Source organism: Lactuca serriola, chromosome 2 (assembly GCF_051521515.1).
Source record: "Lactuca serriola cultivar US96UC23 chromosome 2, Lser_US96UC23_V15, whole genome shotgun sequence".
Taxonomy (NCBI): Eukaryota; Viridiplantae; Streptophyta; class Magnoliopsida; order Asterales; family Asteraceae; genus Lactuca; species Lactuca serriola.
Window position 1 is genome coordinate 221441941 of NC_136409.1, and position 19151 is coordinate 221461091.

The 19151-nt window shown below is 35.6% G+C and overlaps 2 protein-coding genes and 1 pseudogene across 2 annotated transcripts; 1 reads left to right on the forward strand and 2 right to left on the reverse strand.

Annotated features, from left to right (window-relative positions):
- The first annotated feature begins 5166 nt into the window (after window positions 1-5166).
- Window positions 5167-7387, forward strand: LOC145088631 (U-box domain-containing protein 1-like). Its single transcript, XM_079027005.1, has one exon. It carries the CDS (start codon window positions 5230-5232, stop codon window positions 7291-7293), a length of 2064 nt encoding a protein of 687 aa, XP_078883131.1. The 5' UTR covers window positions 5167-5229; the 3' UTR covers window positions 7294-7387.
- Window positions 7388-7472: 85 nt separating this feature from the next.
- On the reverse strand, window positions 7473-12551 carry UGP3 (UDP-glucose pyrophosphorylase 3). The gene is made up of 17 exons (XM_079027004.1): window positions 11686-12551; window positions 10988-11171; window positions 10736-10885; window positions 10489-10650; window positions 10216-10388; window positions 10065-10131; window positions 9804-9970; window positions 9574-9732; window positions 9419-9510; window positions 9208-9302; window positions 9023-9100; window positions 8832-8927; window positions 8597-8671; window positions 8419-8507; window positions 8189-8351; window positions 8035-8095; window positions 7473-7928 (listed from the first exon to the last, which is right to left on the reverse strand). Exons 1-17 carry the CDS (start codon window positions 12363-12365, stop codon window positions 7804-7806), a joined length of 2616 nt encoding a protein of 871 aa, XP_078883130.1. The 5' UTR covers window positions 12366-12551; the 3' UTR covers window positions 7473-7803.
- Window positions 12552-13896: 1345 nt separating this feature from the next.
- LOC145090102 (vacuolar protein sorting-associated protein 32 homolog 1-like) lies at window positions 13897-17771 on the reverse strand (annotated as a pseudogene).
- Window positions 17772-19151: the final 1380 nt, after the last annotated feature.

Consider the following 19151-nt stretch of genomic DNA (forward strand, 5'->3'; position numbering starts at 1 on the left):
AAAAGATTGTAAGAACTACAACAATCTTCTTTGTAGACTTCCCACTTTCATTCGTTTATTTAATGATCTAAATAATAATATTTAATAAATTAAAAAATATGATGTTAAATGAGATTGTATGTGTATTTTTTATAAAAAAAATAATGCGTTTATAGCCATACGTGATTTATCATTCATGTTATGTAATTAAAAATACCACCGGTATATTTTAAAGAATCTTATTTTAAAATATTATACACCGGAAATTGTAATATATTTTTGTTTGTATTATTATTATTATTATTATTATTATTATTATTATTATTATTATTATTATTATTATTATTATTAAAATCCACACCAATCCAAAAAAATGAATCAACAAAATGTAGTCATCGTTGATTGATGTTTTATAGTCTAATATGCTATATTCCAACCCTCCCTCTAACCAAACATATAAATAAATAAATAAATAAAACCCTACCAATTCAAAATGCTATAAAGTATTATTTACACGTTTAAATAAGCTAATATAAACAAGTCTTGGAGTTAATTAAATGCCGTCAATGGTGTGGTTTGTATTAATTTCCCATGAAAATATCAGTTATTTAGGGTTGACGGACTCGGCTTATTTTTATCTCAGGTTTAAGGCGTTACTGAATATCACTTTAAATAACAATTTCGGAGTTCGGATCATGCAAATACTCTAGCCTACAAAATGTTGCCTATTTGGTCTTTGATTGCCGATTTCATGGAAAAAAGAGAAAAGAGTAAATTGCACGGTTGGTCCCTATGGTTAGGGGTTACTTGCACGTTTGGTCCCTAGGAAGATTTTTTAACTCGGACCATCCCTAAAGCTTAAATTTGTTACCCGCCCAGTCCCTTAAATCTTATTTTGTTGCGTATTTGGTCCATACTAAACATAAAAAGACAATTTTACCCTTATCAATTATATTTCAAATTTTTTTAATGAGAAAAAACATTTAATAAATAAGCCATGTGGGTCCCACCCACCTAATTACTTACGCCTATTTTTCTTGATTGTTATAATATGGTCGACTGCTTCTCCATCTTCAACGCTTACCTACTCCTCCCCCCCCCCCCCCTCTTCACTACCGATTAAAAAATCTTCCCTCCATCTCCATAGTCGAGTTGCATCTCTTTCGTCCCCCTCTCCACTCCCCACCTGCTTCATTATTGATGGAACCTACCCAACCCTAAAAGTACCCTTTTATGCCCTAACTATTGCTGCAACAATGTGACTCGCGATGGGGATCTCGCCAAGCTGTCGCCTGCACCTTCGTCTCTGCTGTCTCTGTTCTTATGTTTATCCCCATATGCAATTAATACTTCAAACTGTCGTTGGTCTGCATCATCAAGCAATCGTTGCTGCCCTCCATCGTCAATATGATCAAGTGTTGGGGTTGTTGCAGGTTCTGATTAAAATCCTTTAAGTTTGTAGGTTCTAGTTGAAACCCATCGTCTCCGATATCTCCATTTACGATGTCCGGGTTTTACAAATTCTGGTTGAAATCCTTTCATTCTTTGTATGTTCTAGTAATTCTTCAAAAATCTTCAACAAATATACAATAATTTTGTTGAACTGAAGAACCCTAACGTCGATCTGTAGACTACATTCTCTGCTCCGCTTAGCTACATTTGATTTTAGTAGGTTTGTTTCAGGTTCAGATTTGATTTCATTTTGATTTCGTTAAGTTTTGATTTGGTTTGCTATTAAATATCAAAGTTAAAGAAACAACACATCTTGTTGGGAGCTTGAAGATTTCAGAAGGGTGGGTTGAGATGAAGGAATATGATGACCGGAGATGGGTAGATGGTGGCTGAAGTTAGGTACTCTTCATCGTTGTTGGGGAGACGAAGGAAATCAGTAAAGGGTGGGGGTGGGCCCATTGTAAGTTAATAATAATGTAAATAATTGTATAAAATGAATTAAATTACAAAAGAAATAAGTAAAGGGCAAAATAGTCTTTTTATGCTTGATAGGGACTAAACGCGTAACAAAAATATGTATTAGGGACCGTCCGAGTTAAAAAATCTTTCTAGGGACCAAACGTGCAAGTAACCCCTAACCATAGGGACCATCCATGTAATTTACTCAAGAGAAAATTTACAATAACTTGATGAATTGTCGGGGATATAAATAACTTCTATCATGTTGAATTTACTATTGTTTTCATGTATATTTGTAAATTATCCTAACTTTTTATTTTTAATTCGTATTGATTTCGTTTATGTTAACATGACTATTATTGATAATTGTTTAGATATTAACCATTTGCGCAAAATTATTAATCGTTTCTAGAAACAAATTTTTGAAAAAGCTATTCGCACCCGTCGTTTAGCGCGGGTAAACTACTAGTGTATATATATATATATATATATATATATATATATATATATATATATATATATATATATATATATATATATATATATAAGTTTGGTTATATTTTGAATAAAAGTAAAATGAATATTTTGAAAATTTTTGTTTTAAAATCGATATGTATTCCCATCTATTTATGTATTAAATTCTTCAATCTCTAATTACAATCTTTGGGTATAACTTTGTGACCAAAACTGTTTTTTATCAAATATATTCTTTAATATATATATACCCTTTAATTCATACCATTTTATTTTCATTTTTTATACAATAATACATAAAATTTAATCTAGATTTATCAACTATTTATAATAAAGTCAAAAGTATTGAAATTTTCTTTTAATTTAAATAAAAATCAATTTATTTAGATTTTAGTTTATTTTAGTAGACTGCAGATGTTAAAAACTAAACGCTTTTCTTTCAGACTGCAAACGTTTGATTCATTTCCTCTACTGCAAAATTCTGCAGATATGGTCCAAAGAATACAAACATTTTAACTCATAAAAAACAAACAACACCATAGTAATTGCTAAAACTTAATATAGCTCCAAGGGAAAAGAAAGTTACAAGTAGGCTAGACAAGATGCAAAGAAAGCACTGGTTAAAACGAGTCTTTGACATGTGAAGAGGTGTAAAGGTGATTTTAATCAAAGAAGGAGAAAATGGAATCTACAAACATCCTAAGGCAAGAGAGAAAACAACATGAGCACAGAAAGCATAAGGATGACTATTATCTAATTCCAATGAAAAATAAGGGTATTATGAGGAAATGAGGTACTTATTTTCATTCTTTATTTTATTAAGCTAGTTTGCTCGTGAGGGATGACAATGAAGTGATGTACAATGAGTGTTTATCAAGCGAGTAATTCAAAAGGGCTTTAAGGAGGATAAGGAAAGACAAAACCCCAATTCACTATTACCAAGTGACCATTTCTTTTCTTGGTTTGACTATCGTTAGAACCGCCTCCTTGTGAATGCGTTTTGGATGATGGGACAAAATGTATAAATCTTCATAAAAGAAAGCTGCATAAAAAATGTATAGATAACTTGTATGGGCAAAGAGCCCAAATAGAAAAGAGAGATGACCCAATTGATCAGTTCATACAGATAGAAGAATGACTCAATGCACAAACAAACAACCAACAAGCACCGATGTCAAAGCCTGTCACATGGAACATAGTTACTTCTGTTGAGGTTTTGGTTCAGTGTTTATTGAGATTCGGCTGATCATACCTGAAACCCAAACAACATCAACTGTTTTTCCTTTAAATTTTTAGTTTAAGCCTTAAGTTAAGGGCAACCTACAATTTTTTTATTTTTTATTTGGTTTGGTTTGGTTTGGGCATTTGAGCATCGTCACAATCATTTCCAGGTCATTGTGGTCATGCTAACTCCATGTTAATTCTCTCTATACATATAATAAAGCTGAAAATGCATAATTTACAAAGACACAATGTCAATTGGTCCTTTTTTTGTTTTGAGAAAATTTTGACCAAATCTTCTAAATTTATAAATTCCCAAGTCTTGGCTTTTAACTGTAAAGAACCACTGCATCACATGTGTTATGTGTATGTGTATGACAAGGTCAAGGCTTATCATCTTTTTGTTCCAAAATATAATTTCACAAGACTTGTTCTTACCATCTATATAATATGCATACATGACAAGGACCTCTCATCATTCATCATTCATCCTATTCTAATTCTACATAAATTAATTAAAATAAAATGGTGTACAACTAATTATTTCAAACTAATCGGTCTTACCAAGCCCAATATCAGGCTCTTATTTTGTCCTTTCCTCTGTTTATTCAACACTTATAGGTCTCAATAAAACCAAGTCTTTTGGGAAAATTTCAACAAAGCAACCTCCTCCTACTTAATAACCCATTGTCATCCTCACAAATTATTGGTGCTTTTAGCATACACAATCTCTTTTTTTTTCCTGTCATTAAACAAAATTCACCATATTTTTGTAAACCTAAATGTTACAATTTTTACGAAACCGGGTTAGAATATTAGACTAGAATAAAAATACATCTCGGGAATATTACATATTACGAAAGATTTGCTGATGTTGATTTCAACAGCTAATAATCTAAAAAGAAACTGCCAATTCACCAAGTCAACAGCTAATATCCATGCACTTGCTAAAAATGGAAACTTAATAATTAGGTGATACTGAACTGCATATCAGGCATCAACCATATCCTACTTCTTTTGTTGAAGATTTTATCATAACAAGTAGTTTAAATGTCGTCTTCATGCTAACAAAAATAGTTAGGGCTCAAATGAAAGATCAAGTTCCTATATCTCTTTGTAGTGTATGCTTGTACTACAGTTTATGTATAGGGTACAAATCCTAAAGCATCGAATATGCCTTAATATGGGGGTGAAAGATACGTGAAAGAAAGCAAAAAACAGCTAATCATAGCTTTGACATGGCTCTTGTGAATTAAAAAATGACTCTAAATTTGGGAGGGAATAAGAGTACTATAGGATTCAATTTAATATTTCCAACTAGTAAAAAAGGGGTGAAAGGTGCTTGAAAGAAAGCAAAAAATCAAAGCTTTGACATGGCTCTTATGAATATAAAACTTGGGAGGGAATAAAATTATTATAGGATTTACTAGAAAGGCCTGCAAAGTCTCCAGATGGCAGCAGCCCGAGACTCCTGTTTTTTCCTCCTGCCTTCAACTTCATGTCATCTATATGAATACTACAAACAGAGAAAGACAAAAATTATTTTAAACAATTCAAATTTTTATAATCAGATATATGTATTCAAGTAACCAAAAACCCTCTAACCATTGATCATGAATCACACAAGAAGAAAAGAAAACCAGCATGGATGTAACTCTCCCTCCTCCTCTCATGATTTCTCAGGGCTTTCTTCCAACCGATTCTTTGTTAGAATCACTTATCCAAATCTCAAATGAAGTAACAACCATAGAGAAAATCCCAATCACACAATCCAAAAACGTCTCAACAATGATAAGAAGGATCAAACTTCTTTCATCACTGTTCGAAGAGATTCAAGAAACAAACACTCAACTCCCACCTTCTTCCATCTTGTGTTTGACGGAGCTCTATTCTGTTATTCGGAGGGTGAAATCATTGATACAAGCGTGTGAACAAGGTAGCTGTTTATGGAACCTTGTTCGAGCAGAAAGCATTTCGAATCAGTTTCATGTGATTGTAAAAGAAATGAGTAGGGCTTTAGATATCTTACCTCTCAGCTTGTTGAAGATAGGCGCAGACACAAGGGAGCAAGTGGAGCTTCTTCATAGGCAAGTCAAACGAGTTGACTTGATGACCGATTCTAAAGAGGTTCAAAGAAGAGAGGAGCTTCTTCAAGTGATGATGGCTAGTACTAAAAGTAAAAGCAGGAGTAAAGCCGTCATTGATTTTGAGAAACTCAAAGTGATTATGACTCGAATCGGCTTGAAAACGCCATTCGATTACGAAGAGGAGATTTCAAAACTCGAGGCGGAAGCGGAAAAGCAAGCGGGAACCGGTGGACTCATTGTGGTTTCCAACATTAACAATCTAATTTCGCTTGTTTCATTGTCGAAATCGATCGTTTTCAGTAAACAAGACCATGCAATAGCCCAAGAGGAGGATAAAAATTCCCAGAGTCGACGTTATTCGTTTTCTCAATCGATGGTGATCAACATTCCAGACGAATACCGTTGCCCGATTTCCCTCGATTTAATGCGGGACCCGGTAATTGTAGCATCAGGCCACACATACGACCGTGTCTCAATTGCACAGTGGATTAACTCTGGGCACCACACGTGTCCCAAAAGTGGGAAGCGGCTGATCCACATGGCACTCATTCCAAACTACGCGCTCAAAAGCTTGATTCACCAATATTGTGATGAAAACAACTTACCCGTGGATGAAAATGCTCCCGCAACTTCATCGACTCATAGTTTTGAGAAAAACCCTAGTGTGAAGCGGAAACTACCTGAAAAGGCAATTGATCATATTTCTGCCACCAAATCCGCCATGGATGCGGTTAAAATGACAGCGGAATTTTTGGTGGGAAAACTAGCGATGGGTTCGGTTGATATCCAGAGGCAAGCGGCGTATGAGTTGAGATTGCTAGCGAAAACCGGGATGGATAACCGGAGGTTAATTTCAGAGGCGGGAGCGATTCCTTTTCTGGTAACGTTACTTTCGTCGCATGACCCGAGAATTCAAGAGCATGCAGTCACGACACTTCTAAACCTTTCGATATTTGAAAACAATAAGGTGTTGATAGTGGCGGCAGGAGCGTTAGACAGTATAGTAGACGTATTGGGTTCTGGTAAAACAATGGAGGCAAGAGAAAATGCAGCAGCGGCTATATTTAGCTTATCGCTAATTGATGATTATAAAGTGGTTATCGGGAGTCGTCCGAAAGCTATTCCTTATTTGATTGGGTTGTTGAAAGATGGAACTACAACCGGGAAAAGAGATGCAGCAACTGCATTGATTAATCTTGCGGTTTACAGTGTAAATAAAGTGAATGTGGTTGTTTCAGGGGCAATACCTGTTTTGATTGATTTGTTGATGGATGATAAGGCGGGAATCACTGATGACGCGCTTGCGGTGCTTTCGTTGCTGTTGGGGTGTTGTGAGGGACGTGATGAAATACGAAAGAGTAAGGTTTTGGTTCCGATTTTGATTGATCTTTTAAGGTTTGGATCTCCGAAAGGAAAGGAGAATTCCATTACTCTGTTATTGGGGCTTTGTAAAGATGGTGGTGATGAAGTCGCTAGAAGATTGCTGATGAATCCAAGGAGTATACCATCTCTTCAAAGCTTGGCTGCTGATGGATCCATGAAGGCTCAGAGAAAGGCAGATGCTTTGCTTAGATTGCTCAACAGATGCTGCTCACAGTCGTATAGGAATCCTTTTGAATAAAAAAAAACACATACAGAGATCGTTTGATTTGAATTAATGGAAATGTAAATTCATGAAGATGACATAAATGAAGTTGTTATTTTACCTGTTTTGAATGCACGCCTTGTTTTTATTTGCCCTTCCTAATTCATAGTTAGACATAAATCATCTCCTGCAAATAATCTTACGTGTACATGATATGATATGAATAACCCTCGGAACTTCGAATAACTGTATTTCATGTGATATACATTTACCAGTTTTTACAAATAATTTACAATTAAGATAAAAGAATAATACATGAGATGAGACCCTACTGGTCAAACTAGGCTCATACAGCATACATATATATATATATATATACTAACATTACAACGATAACTGGGTTGAAGGGAAGGGGGGGGGGGGGGGGGGGGGGGGGGGGGGGGGGTTTAACTTGTGTTCAACCAACCACACACACAGAGGTGAAAGGTGAAAGGTGAAAGGGATGAGGTTCTTCTGTGAACGATGATTCTCAAAAGGTAAACAATCTCATGATCCCTCCTCTAACTCCACCAGTTCCAATTGAATATGTCCGTCATTCAGCATGTACTTCCAGAACCAGCTTCCACTATCCATAAATTCCTTTTTAATAGGATTTAAATCTATGGATAGACCTGAACCAAATGTTTACACACACAGGTGTAAGTTGCAGGACATATAGAAGCAATGTATTATTGATGATCCCACACAAACTTAAATTATTAAAGCTTTCAAGAGAACCTGAAGTTCCAGATGTGACCCTCATCTTGTAGCCATCTGGGACTTGAAACAAATGATTTCCCTGCATCAAGGAAGACAAAGGGGGAGGGAAATTGGATCATGAAGATATGAATAGATGAGTAGAAAAGGGTAACAGCAATTATCTAAGTCTAACCTCAATGTTAACATCAACAGCTTCAAATTCAGCATTTCCATGCAATATGACGTTTAGTGACTCAAACCGCTCAACATCATGCTTCCAATATAGATTTTTATCTGAACTCCAGTTTATTCCCTTATTCCATATTTTCACATTCTCTAACTTGCATCGTGCACACCTACATTACATACATGAACAAGCATATCATATTCTCTTACTTACTCCATATAGTATAAGTATATTACCTGTGGCCATATTCTAGTATAGACTCATGATTTTTGTCAATATGAGATCCCATGACATTTTCGGCCACGACTATCAAACTCCCATCAAGCTGAGATCAAAAGAGCAAGTTTACTAAAGAGAAAAAAAAAATGGTTATGAGTTGTATGTCTGAATAGGGTAGAGGTAAACATGTTTGACCTCAATGTTTCTCCATAAGAATTCGGAAGCCTCAATTTGTAACTCGGAACCATTAGAAATTGAACCACCATGAAACTAGAAAAGTTAAAAAGAAAAAAAAAAAAAAAAAAAAAATATATATATATATATATATATATATATATATATATATATATATATATATATATATATATATATATATATATATTAGAAATAATAAAAGGCAGCCAACCCCAATTCTTTCACCAAAGCTTACCTTTTGTCTAGTGACTTCCCAGAGAGGACCTAGAGCAGGATGAAGAAGGATGAGATATGGTGGTCCAGAATTAGCATATTTATCATTACCTTCAATCTGCACAACAAAAATTATCTGGTCAACATTCTCCACACTCTGGAAACCACCCACATAAGTTTCTCGTATCTGTGAATGTAAAGCAAAAAGGATACCTCAGGGAGCTTAATATCACAGCATGAAAGAAGATCATATGCATTTCTTATTATGTCAAGTAGTGCACCATCTGGAGTCTGCAAACACATAGTTTAAACTAGATAATTACAAGAATCCAATGTCTCATAATAACAGAATTCTCATTCATATTCTTTGTAAAATGAATGACAACAGAGAAATGGACCTGGTGCAAGGACATGTCAGCAGGCTTTCTTTTCTTCTTGGCAGATGATGTGACCTTCCTTCGGTGATCGTAGACTATGAAGGTATCTAGCTTTTCTGCAATTAAGTTACATGAATAGCATTATTACTGAACACAAGAGGCTTGCAAAAAAGGAGTAAAATTCATGATCATAATCCAACACCTACTAAACACAAAACAAATTGCATTATACCTTCTACACCTTCAAAGCAGCGAGAGGGAAAACTATTGGTAAGATTATCAGCAATATTCTGCATTGTGCATTCCAAACGCCCACCTGGAACACTGCCAACAGAAAAGATGTTATTGGTTAAAAGAGATTAATGATTATGTAAGCAGAAAACATACCCATGCTGGATTCCAAAGTGGTCTATGAAGTTGATGGTTTTCTTCACATTCAGCACCATTCCTGGTAAACTAGACTCATCTTTACTTGATCCAATAAGCTCTGCAGCATTCAAATCCAGATAAAGAATATTTGTATTTGCTGGGAACTCTGTCTGCAAACTTAACAAATCACCATGGTTAATCAGAGAGTATAACAAGAATCATAACTAATAGAAGGGTTCATGTAGTACCTATTGGAAGAAAGGGATCCATCAGCAATTCCAAATTTGTCAAACTCAGTGTACTCAATACATGACACACCATATGTCCATGTTCCATCAGGCTTGCCTTTCTCAACCAGCACATTTATGCCTTCTGTAGCACCAAAGTTGCGTTTGCATGATGCAAAACCAAGCTTCTGAAAAATTACCAGTTATAAATAAAAAATTATTTGAGCAGCTTTTTAAGGGACCAACCAACTATGTAAAGTAAAGGTCAGATAAAAATGTCACCTTCCCTTCATGCAGACCAATCCCTGCCAATGCCAAGAGGGTCACATCTGTAGCAGCTACAACATTGCTGCAAAAGTGCATGTGTTAACATAACAGGATTACAAAATTTAAGAAACAAGTATATATATTTGGATAACTAAATTACACAAACCTGACTTGTCTGACAGTTGCACCTTTTCTTTTATGATCACGAAACCATTGAAAAATACCATTGTCATAAGCAAGCTTCCATATCACACCATGGCCACCAGGTTTACAAACAGGTGAGAACTGTCCCTTTGCTAACCACTGGCCATCTTCAGCACTAACAGCTGGCACAAGTGGCTGGCAACCACAATTAACAACAAACTAATTATCATCTTTTTTGACAAATAAGCATAAAAAGCATGAGAAAAGAGATCGATCAATGATTTACTTATAGGACCTGTTCAAAAAGTTGGAAACTTGATCGACCCCTTCCGAACCATTTGGATCTTTCACACAGTAATGTGATATGTTCATGGTTGTTCTTGGCTGAACTTGTCATAATTGCAACAGGAGTTATGCATTGCTCCCCATGTAATTTGTAATATAAGAACTCCCTAGCCTTGTAATTATTGAACAGATGTTACTAGTGGTAAAAATAGTATAATCCACCTTTAAAAGAAGACAAAAATAGAAAGAGATTCTACCTGAAGATCTCTTATAAGGCCTTCCAACAAGGTCCTACCACAATAAGGAAGCATTGCTGCAGGGAGACATTCGCCTGTGACTGAGTCCACTAGTCCAAGCCTGTCAGCAGAGCCTCCAAGAGGATAAATCTCTGCCAGGTGCGGCAAACCCTAAATTCAGTTTAAAATGACTAAATCTCCTGATACTGTTTCTTGGTATCTATGAAAGATTTAAAAAAAAAAAAAAAAAAAAAGCACAAAGTCTCATCTGACCTCAACTCCCCATAAAGCAGCTTGAGCCGCATATTCTGTATCTTGAGAAAGATCAAGTACATTAGGAGGATGAATTTCTAAAAGTTGGCATCCTATTGAGTTAGAGTTATTTATGTGCTGAAAATTGATATTCTTCTCTGCATGTGCAGACTCAGAAAGAAGCTCTAAAACCATTAGCTGGTATCTGCAAGAAATTCAAATGATGAGTATATGGGCATCAATATTTATTTCAGACTATTTAAACGTGTATATCAGAGAGAATTGATCCAAAGTCCTGTCTATAAAAAGATAGCATTTAAAGTAACACCAATTATGGAACATATGCTCTACAAGCTCATAATATATTAATAACAATTGGGGATGTCCATAAAAAGAAGTTCGGTTTGCAAAAATCAGACTTTCAGATTCCTAAGTATCTTCCAAACTCATATTTATTTGAGTTAAATTAGGATGATGATACATGTGGTGATGTCGAGTTAACTTCAGTTTGTATGCAGAAAGAAGTCTCGTCTAAACTAAACTACCTAGAGCTTTGTCACCGGCTTATGTTACTAATGCTACAATCAGAAAAAATAAAAATTAGAGTCAGGTCAGAAAACATGATGAACAGTGATCCCTGAAAAATATGGAGAAGCATCGACTTTAAAATGAAACAGAATAACTGTTATGAAAAATATGGAGAAAAAAGCAGCACTAACCCAATAATCCCACCAATACAATCATAGAACTCTTCAACATCTCGAAGAGTTTTCAGTAATGATCTCAATGCTTCACTATCAACCTTCTTCTCGTTAATCTGTCGATCATCAATCCCGTCCCATTTTTCGATCATTTCCACCAAAGTATAAAGCGCGGCCTTCAACGAACCTCTCGCCGACCCAAATTCACCATCAACATCCGAATCCGCGTCATAACCCGACCCTAAAACATGCTCTTGACCCGCGGCAACAATGCATTTGAGCAAAAACAACTCGTACTCATCCAAATTAAACGACTCTAAAACCCTAGCAAATCCGTTTTTATAATGACCTCTCCTAAAATATCGCTTCACCTTCGAATCAGATTCAACCACACGTATTTTATCTCGCAAATTTTTGCAAGCGGATATCTTGGAACGTAGAGTACGGAGACGCGCTAGTTCTTTACTGAATTCAAAATCAGGAGCCGGAGGCACATACTCTACCGGTACGGTTGATACAAGCGTTCTACGGCGGCCCAACGGCGACGATGGTATTGACGATAGTGAACTGAGAGGAAGTTTGTTTGGTGGACGGAGAGCCTTGTGCGGATTGAAGAAGACAGTGTGTGAGTCACGCGCCGAGAATGTGAAGTAGATGCCGTTGTGGTGGAGTAAGGAAGTTGTTGTAGCTGGCGCCATAGATTTTGTGTTTTGGGGTGTGACTGTGTGTGTTTTTGGGGGAGAGGGTTAGTTACGGGCAAAACTCAAAAGGGTGGGGGAGGGATAAGACGAGATTCCCGGAGCATATACCAAAGAGAATGGGAAACACAAGAGAATAGAAAACGGTAGGAAGTGCCTTTTGTGTGTTTGTTTGCGGAGATTTCTATTTTGCGCTGGTGTAACAAACTCCAAAAAGCATTCAAACAATAAACGGAAACTTGACTAATTTTGTTTTCTTTAAAAACTAAATCTTCTTAAAAATATAAAACAGATTTTTTCGGGACCATTTGTAAAAAAGAACAAAAATAATGAGTTATGTGTTAAAAATATTATCATTTATAAAAACAAAAATCCAACTATAAATATGTTTTTTGGCTTCACAAAGTTAAACTTATTTTCCAATATTTGTTAAATCGAAGTGTATGAAGTTTTTTTTTTCCCAAATATAATCTTTGTTAATTATAAAATTTGAGTTTATGTTCAACGTGTCATTTTAGTCTTCTTGATGATATTTTCAGTGGTTATATTTTGAATATTTATTAAATTAAGTAAATTTATCAAAATGTTGTAAACATATAAAATATAAAATTACAAGAAGCTAAAAATGAAAGATGGCTTACAAAATAAACATTTTATGTTTGACAAAAACCATTTCTTACAAGAGAACTGGATTTGATGGATTATCTTTTACAAAAACTTCATATAAAAATTGTTCATCGAAAATATTGAAGGCAGAAGGGTTATGTATGTAAAAATCATTCTAATCATCTTCAAGAAGGGCAATCTATTTTGTTCATATAGAATAATGGGCTAATAGCTACCGAAAGCGCTAAAAATATATCTTATCAAATACTCACTCCTACAAGTATAAACAAGTTTAAAATTCATTCTAACTAATGATGAGACCCGTGTGTTGCACGGGTCGGATTTTTTTCGTTGACGTTTGGTTGGTCACGAAAATAGGACAGTATAATGTCATCTAAATACAAAGCAATTGGATACCGCTCTAATTGGATAAATTGAATACAATTATACAGTATAATGTGTTAATAAAAGAAATGAAAGTAGAATGTTATACTAAACAAATATCATTCCAGGACGATGGCCTATTATAGTAAGCCCAATTGTTCTCGTCGCACGGCATACATCAAAAAGTAAGGTATTAGGCCCTAAATTAGCTTGGTTTTCCAGCAAGTGAGTATAGTATTTCTACTGTAAGGGTGTTTAGGTGGTGTCTGGTGTAATGTAATTGGTGGAAGAGTGGAATTGTCCTTTCCATTCTAGTAATGTGATTCCTTCCAGATTCATAATACGTATGTATTTGATGTGGCTCAAGATTTGCAATGGTTGTTGCGAGAACGGTAAGTAGTTCTGAGACAAATGAACATTGACAATTTTTTTTAGGTTGTTCTTCCAACTGAGAGTTAAAAATGCGTGAATAATAATACACCATAAACTTTATCGAGTTTTTTTATACTAAAAAAAAAAGAGGAAGCGAACCTTTAAAGTGTCATTTCATCCTGCAATGAACAAGTTTATCTTCCTCGCTTGTGTTCTTGTGTTATGGCAGGAAGGTCGATGTGTTGATTGTCTACCTGCAGGTGCGGTGGTGGAAGGTTGTAGAAGTTGTTCTTCCAGCTCAACTCCTTCTAATTCTTCAAGTTCAGCCTCCAACTCATCTTGCGTAGTTATACAATCAATTTTTTTTTCAAAATTATATAATTCTTTATAACTTAAAGAGTTCTTTTACTTTACCTCGTCAAAATGAGATGTTGCACCAATTGGTGTTGACAATGCTTCTTGAATTTGTTTCATGTTCTCTATTTGCTCATTTATCTCATCCATTGTCTTGTCTATGTCATCAATATTCATGTATCACAAAAAAATCAAAAAAATATGTAATTGTATTTCTTTTTTACTTAAGGGGATGTTTTTTCCTTCTTTGTTGTATTCTTTGCATCTTCAAGCATTATCATCTGGTGTCCATGGACAAATATAATTATTTAAAATAATTGTTAGTGGAAATATAAAACATAAAGTAAAATTGCTAATGTTTTAATGATACAAAAATTTTAAGGCACCTGATCATGAATACACAATTGAAAATTGTCAAGTTGTTGAATTTGTTGTTCATAAAGTCTTTTTCGTTTCAAACACTGTATTGCAGCTGAATAATTCCATTGTGAGAAATAAAATAATTAGTATAAATTGACTTTGCAAACAATAAGAGATTAAGAGTGCACAGAATAATAATTTTAAATCTTAATTAATACCCCTTTTGTTTTTCGCTCTAGTGAACTCCTTTGCCTGTTTAACCTCTGCACCAACTTTCTTCAGAAGCATTTTTTCTTTCTTCTCTAGCATTTCAAGTGTCTGCAAAAATATTCATGTAACATCCCAAAATTTAAGACCAAAAATTTCATTTTAAATTAAACAATTATAAAACCATTTGTCTAAAAACAACCATAGTATTACTCATATCAAAAGCCAATGTATCGATAGTCAAAACATGTCATAATAAAACATCATCATAGTATAAATCCCAAAGATCTCTAGTGTGGAAAATGTAGTGAGGAAGTACCTGAAACCAAAACTGAAAATTGTAAGCACAAAGCTTAGTGAGTTCCCTCATTATACCAAATACCATACAATAACATAATGCCTAGCATATCTGGGTGTTGGCCTCCCTTTCGGTCTCTTTCAATCGGTAACTGCCTATCATATATGGGTGATGGCCTACCCATTCGGTCTCTTTCAACCGATAACTGCCTAGCATATATGGGTAATGCCCTACCCCTTCAGTCTCTTTCAATCGGTAACTGGGGACTATTTCACCCCTACCACTACCACATAATACCCTAGCATATGCATATAAATCACATATTGCCTAGCATATATGGGTGTTGGTCTCCCTTTCGATCTCTTTCAACCGGTAACAGGGTCTATCCTACCCTTCCTACCACTATCGCATAATAACATAACATACTAGCATACTAGCACATAAAGCATAACAGATAGTGGTAGACTAGACAATTATCACAAAGACAATCATCTCAACTATAATCAAATACTAGTGGGTCGGCATTGGTGCCTTCGACCCACTTCTACTGGAAGGTAACTCATCTCAAATGTCATGAAGTAACTAAACTGTCCTCGGCTTTGAATCAACCCCACACAAACTCCTACACATAAAAGATCTCCTTTAATTACTCTTTCATACTCATAACCCCTTAAGGGTCAACTTTGGTCAAAGTCCAAGTCAAAGTCAACAACCTGGTCAAAGTCAACATCCTGGGTTGACTCAACTCGCCGAGTTGGTCCATCAACTTGTCGAGTTCCATGAATCATAAACCCTGAAATCGTGATCCGACTCGTCGAGTTATTTCACAACTCGTCGAGTTCCTCCTATCCACATAATCGAGACTTCTCCTAGTCAACACGTCGAGCTACCCTTGAACTCGTCGAGTTTATCCCTTTACAGACTCGGGACACTTCATCCCAACTCGTCGATTTCCTCTATGGACTCGACGAGTTCCTTAGTCTGTTAAGCCATCTTAATAGATTAAGCTTATATCCTTCAAATCTAAGCTCTATCCTTCATCTACACACCGAAAATGTCTTTTTTAGGGTAAAGTTTCCAACTTTACCCGTTAATAGCCTTCCTTAATGGGTTTAGCTCAAACCCTAACTCCTTAAGACCTAGATCTTGATCTACAAGCTATCAATGCTCCAAGCTAATGCATACAAACTGAGATCTGGACCCTAAACACTACATGAATACGTAAAGCTTCCACCTTTCTCTCCATGCATGACCTTTTGGAGCTTAAAAGGCCAAAATGGCATCCTATAGCTTACATGGGGCTTCAGTGGTCATAAAGTTTGCACCTTTATGCCATGAAAGCCCTCCATGGTTCCATATCAGATGATATACTCACTTGGGACATCCATTTCCCAAAGGTCATGCTTCTTGTACCAAAAATCCCATAAAATGATAATAAGGAGATCTAAGAATTTACTAAGTTTGAGACTTGCTTACCAGAAAATGATGAAAATGAAATGGTGTCTCAGGATCTACTAGCTTCTTCTTGAATGCCCAAGCTTCTCCTTCCTTCACAAGCTTCAAACACATAAGATTCACTCAAAAATATCTCACAAGCTCATACAAAGCATTAGGGTTTTGTGTCTAGGGTTTGGGACGATGGAGGCTGTAAATGAGGCCAAACTTTGGAGGTTAAGGTGTTTAAATAGGGTGCTAAACCCTGAAAATTAGGGTTTCACTCTGACAGTCCTACTTGTCGAGTTGAGGCTCTCAACTCGTCGAGTAGACTTTCCAAGGCTCGTCCAAATCCATTCCTAATCGACGAGTTTGGGGCCTCCAACTCATCGAGTTTCTATATAAAAGTGAATAAATTTTGAATTTAATACATATCGGGAACCGAGCGTTACAATTCAAGAATTCAGTACAAGATAAGAAAAGGGGGAAAACATTAGGATCGCTTCATGATTTAACACAACAGTCATTCAAACCAAGAAAAGCATTTATCTTCAATCACAAGTTACTAATTCACAGATCTGGTGAAGTTACATTTACCGTATGCGCAATAAATGAAAAATTATTATCAAACAAAGTAAGAATAAACATAAAAACAACATAGCACAAGTTGATATTCTCCTTATGGAAGGATTAGCTTCTGATACCAATTAGCTATAACATGGGCAAAAAGGTATGTTTATTTTCTAAAATTAAGTAGCTTTAAACATGATGAAGTATAACATCTCATGTAAAGCCCATATCCTGTAAGATTATACAAATCCTTCAACTGTAAATACAAGAAACAAATCCAAGGGATGTAGAAAACCATGAACTAAATGCAAGACGACCCGTAAAAACATCAGATAAAGTAGCAGCAGAAAGCAATATGAAAATTTTTACAAAAATTTATGCTTCCAACCAACGTTAAGGAGTACATGAGGATGTCAAGATAAAAAAGCAAATAGATTTCTACAGTAAACAAAGAAATAGTCAAAATTCTCAAAGTTCACAAGAAAGTACCTCATTTAATTTGTCTAACGTTGTTACAACATTAGTTTCTTGCTTAGGTTTGTCAAACATTTGAGCAAACGTTGTTAACTTCTTGTACTTGAAAACCTTGCGATTTGATCCAATCAAAACCAAGAAACTTAAATTACTAAAATCGAACAGTCGTTACTGGATAGGGGTGATCGAATTCCGACAATAAAGTCGATTCTTATCCCGATAGACGGTGACACTTCTGTAACACCCGGATCCCGAGGTACTTTATTCTTTTTCAATTTTTGCATCTTAAGGTTCGCCACGCCGTGGTAGGAGGCACCATGATGTGGCAAGTCAAGTCCAGTCCGCATATTTCATTTAAGTCGCCACGACGCGACAGTGTAGGCCACGACATTCCAGTTAGCAAATGAAAAACTCTATTTTTCGGGTTTTGCTCCCTATTTAAAGGAATAAGGAGGCTAGGGTTTGCTCACCCTCAGCCTTTTTGAGACCTGAGAAACCCTAAACTCCTCCCTCTCTTATTTTGAGCCCTTTTGGTGTTCTTTAAAGCTTTGAAATGAAGAAAGAAGAAGAATAAGTGAGTTAAGATCCTGCAATCTAGTCCTCTTCCTTTGTCTTGGCACTCTTTTGGACCTTTTTAAGTGTCCAATACTCGATTTTTATCATGTCTATTTGCTAGATCTTATGTTTTGTATGTAAATCTTCATGTTCTTGTGATCTGGAGTGATGAGATCTCATAAAGTTTGCAACTTTATGAATCAATGATACATTTGACATGATTGTTGGTTTGGATCAAGAGGTTGTTAGTTGGGTTTTGAGCAATGCATGAGATTTCCATGGAAAACCCCTTATTTTGACTCATTATGGCTTCAAGACATGCATTGGACATGCATGTTTAAAAAACACCAACTTTTGTGTTAACTTTGATATTAGAAGCGAAGCCCAGTTTTCTATAAAACATGTTGTAAGTGAGCTACGCCTACACTATTTTTAATATAGCTTTTATTTAATTATAGTAATGTTATTAGGAACTTATAATAAGTACCTGGGATATTATTATGGGTTATATAAGTAGTATTTAACGCTTATATAATAGTAATAATAGCTAGACTATTAATTAGTCGCAGTTAACGTTAGACTAAACCCTAATGGTATTGATACTAGGTTTGGTCAAGGGAAAAATTATTTTGAGATAACGAAGCGATGTCGGAGTATCGAGTCACCACCCTAACAAGTGAGTGCATAGTTACTTTCATCTTACACATAAATATGAAGTATTTAATATAAACTACGTGCTATGTGTGCATATTGTTTGAATACTTGTTGTCTATGCTGATGAACGATTTTATATATGTTTTAAATGATTTAAAACTGTATATATATTTTATATCTACAAAAATGTTGGGGTAAAACATGGGTAGATTTAATAGACGATGTGTGATAAAATGATGAGAGGCCTCGATGTTGTTGTTGATTATGTCATCTAGCGGAGTATGGATGATGACCATGGACTCTTCTAGATAGTCCAGTGGAACGCTAGCAGACTCGCAACCTGTAGGTGTTTGTGAACGATGTGTTCACCGGTTTACTCCATCCCCCACATGGTTGCCTTAAGGACACTTATTACTGAGGAATCCCCTTAGCAGTAGTGTCCATCCCGATGATGATCCTTAGGCTAGGTCCCTTATGATTGGTGTTTAGGGACGTAAAGTGAGGATAACGGGAACGGG

Bases quoted from the DNA above. Each gene is read 5' to 3' on its own strand.
- LOC145088631 (XM_079027005.1), top strand. From the start codon at position 5,230: ATGGATGTAACTCTCCCTCCTCCTCTCATGATTTCTCAGGGCTTTCTT.
- UGP3 (XM_079027004.1), bottom strand. From the start codon at position 12,365: ATGGCGCCAGCTACAACAACTTCCTTACTCCACCACAACGGCATCTAC. The intron at 11,172-11,685 runs GTTAGTGCTGCT...AATTTCTTGCAG, and splicing joins TGTATTGGTGGGATTATTGG to ATACCAGCTAATGGTTTTAG. The intron at 8,672-8,831 runs GTAAGCTTTGGT...TAACTTTTCTAG, and splicing joins GGGAAGTCACTAGACAAAAG to TTTCATGGTGGTTCAATTTC.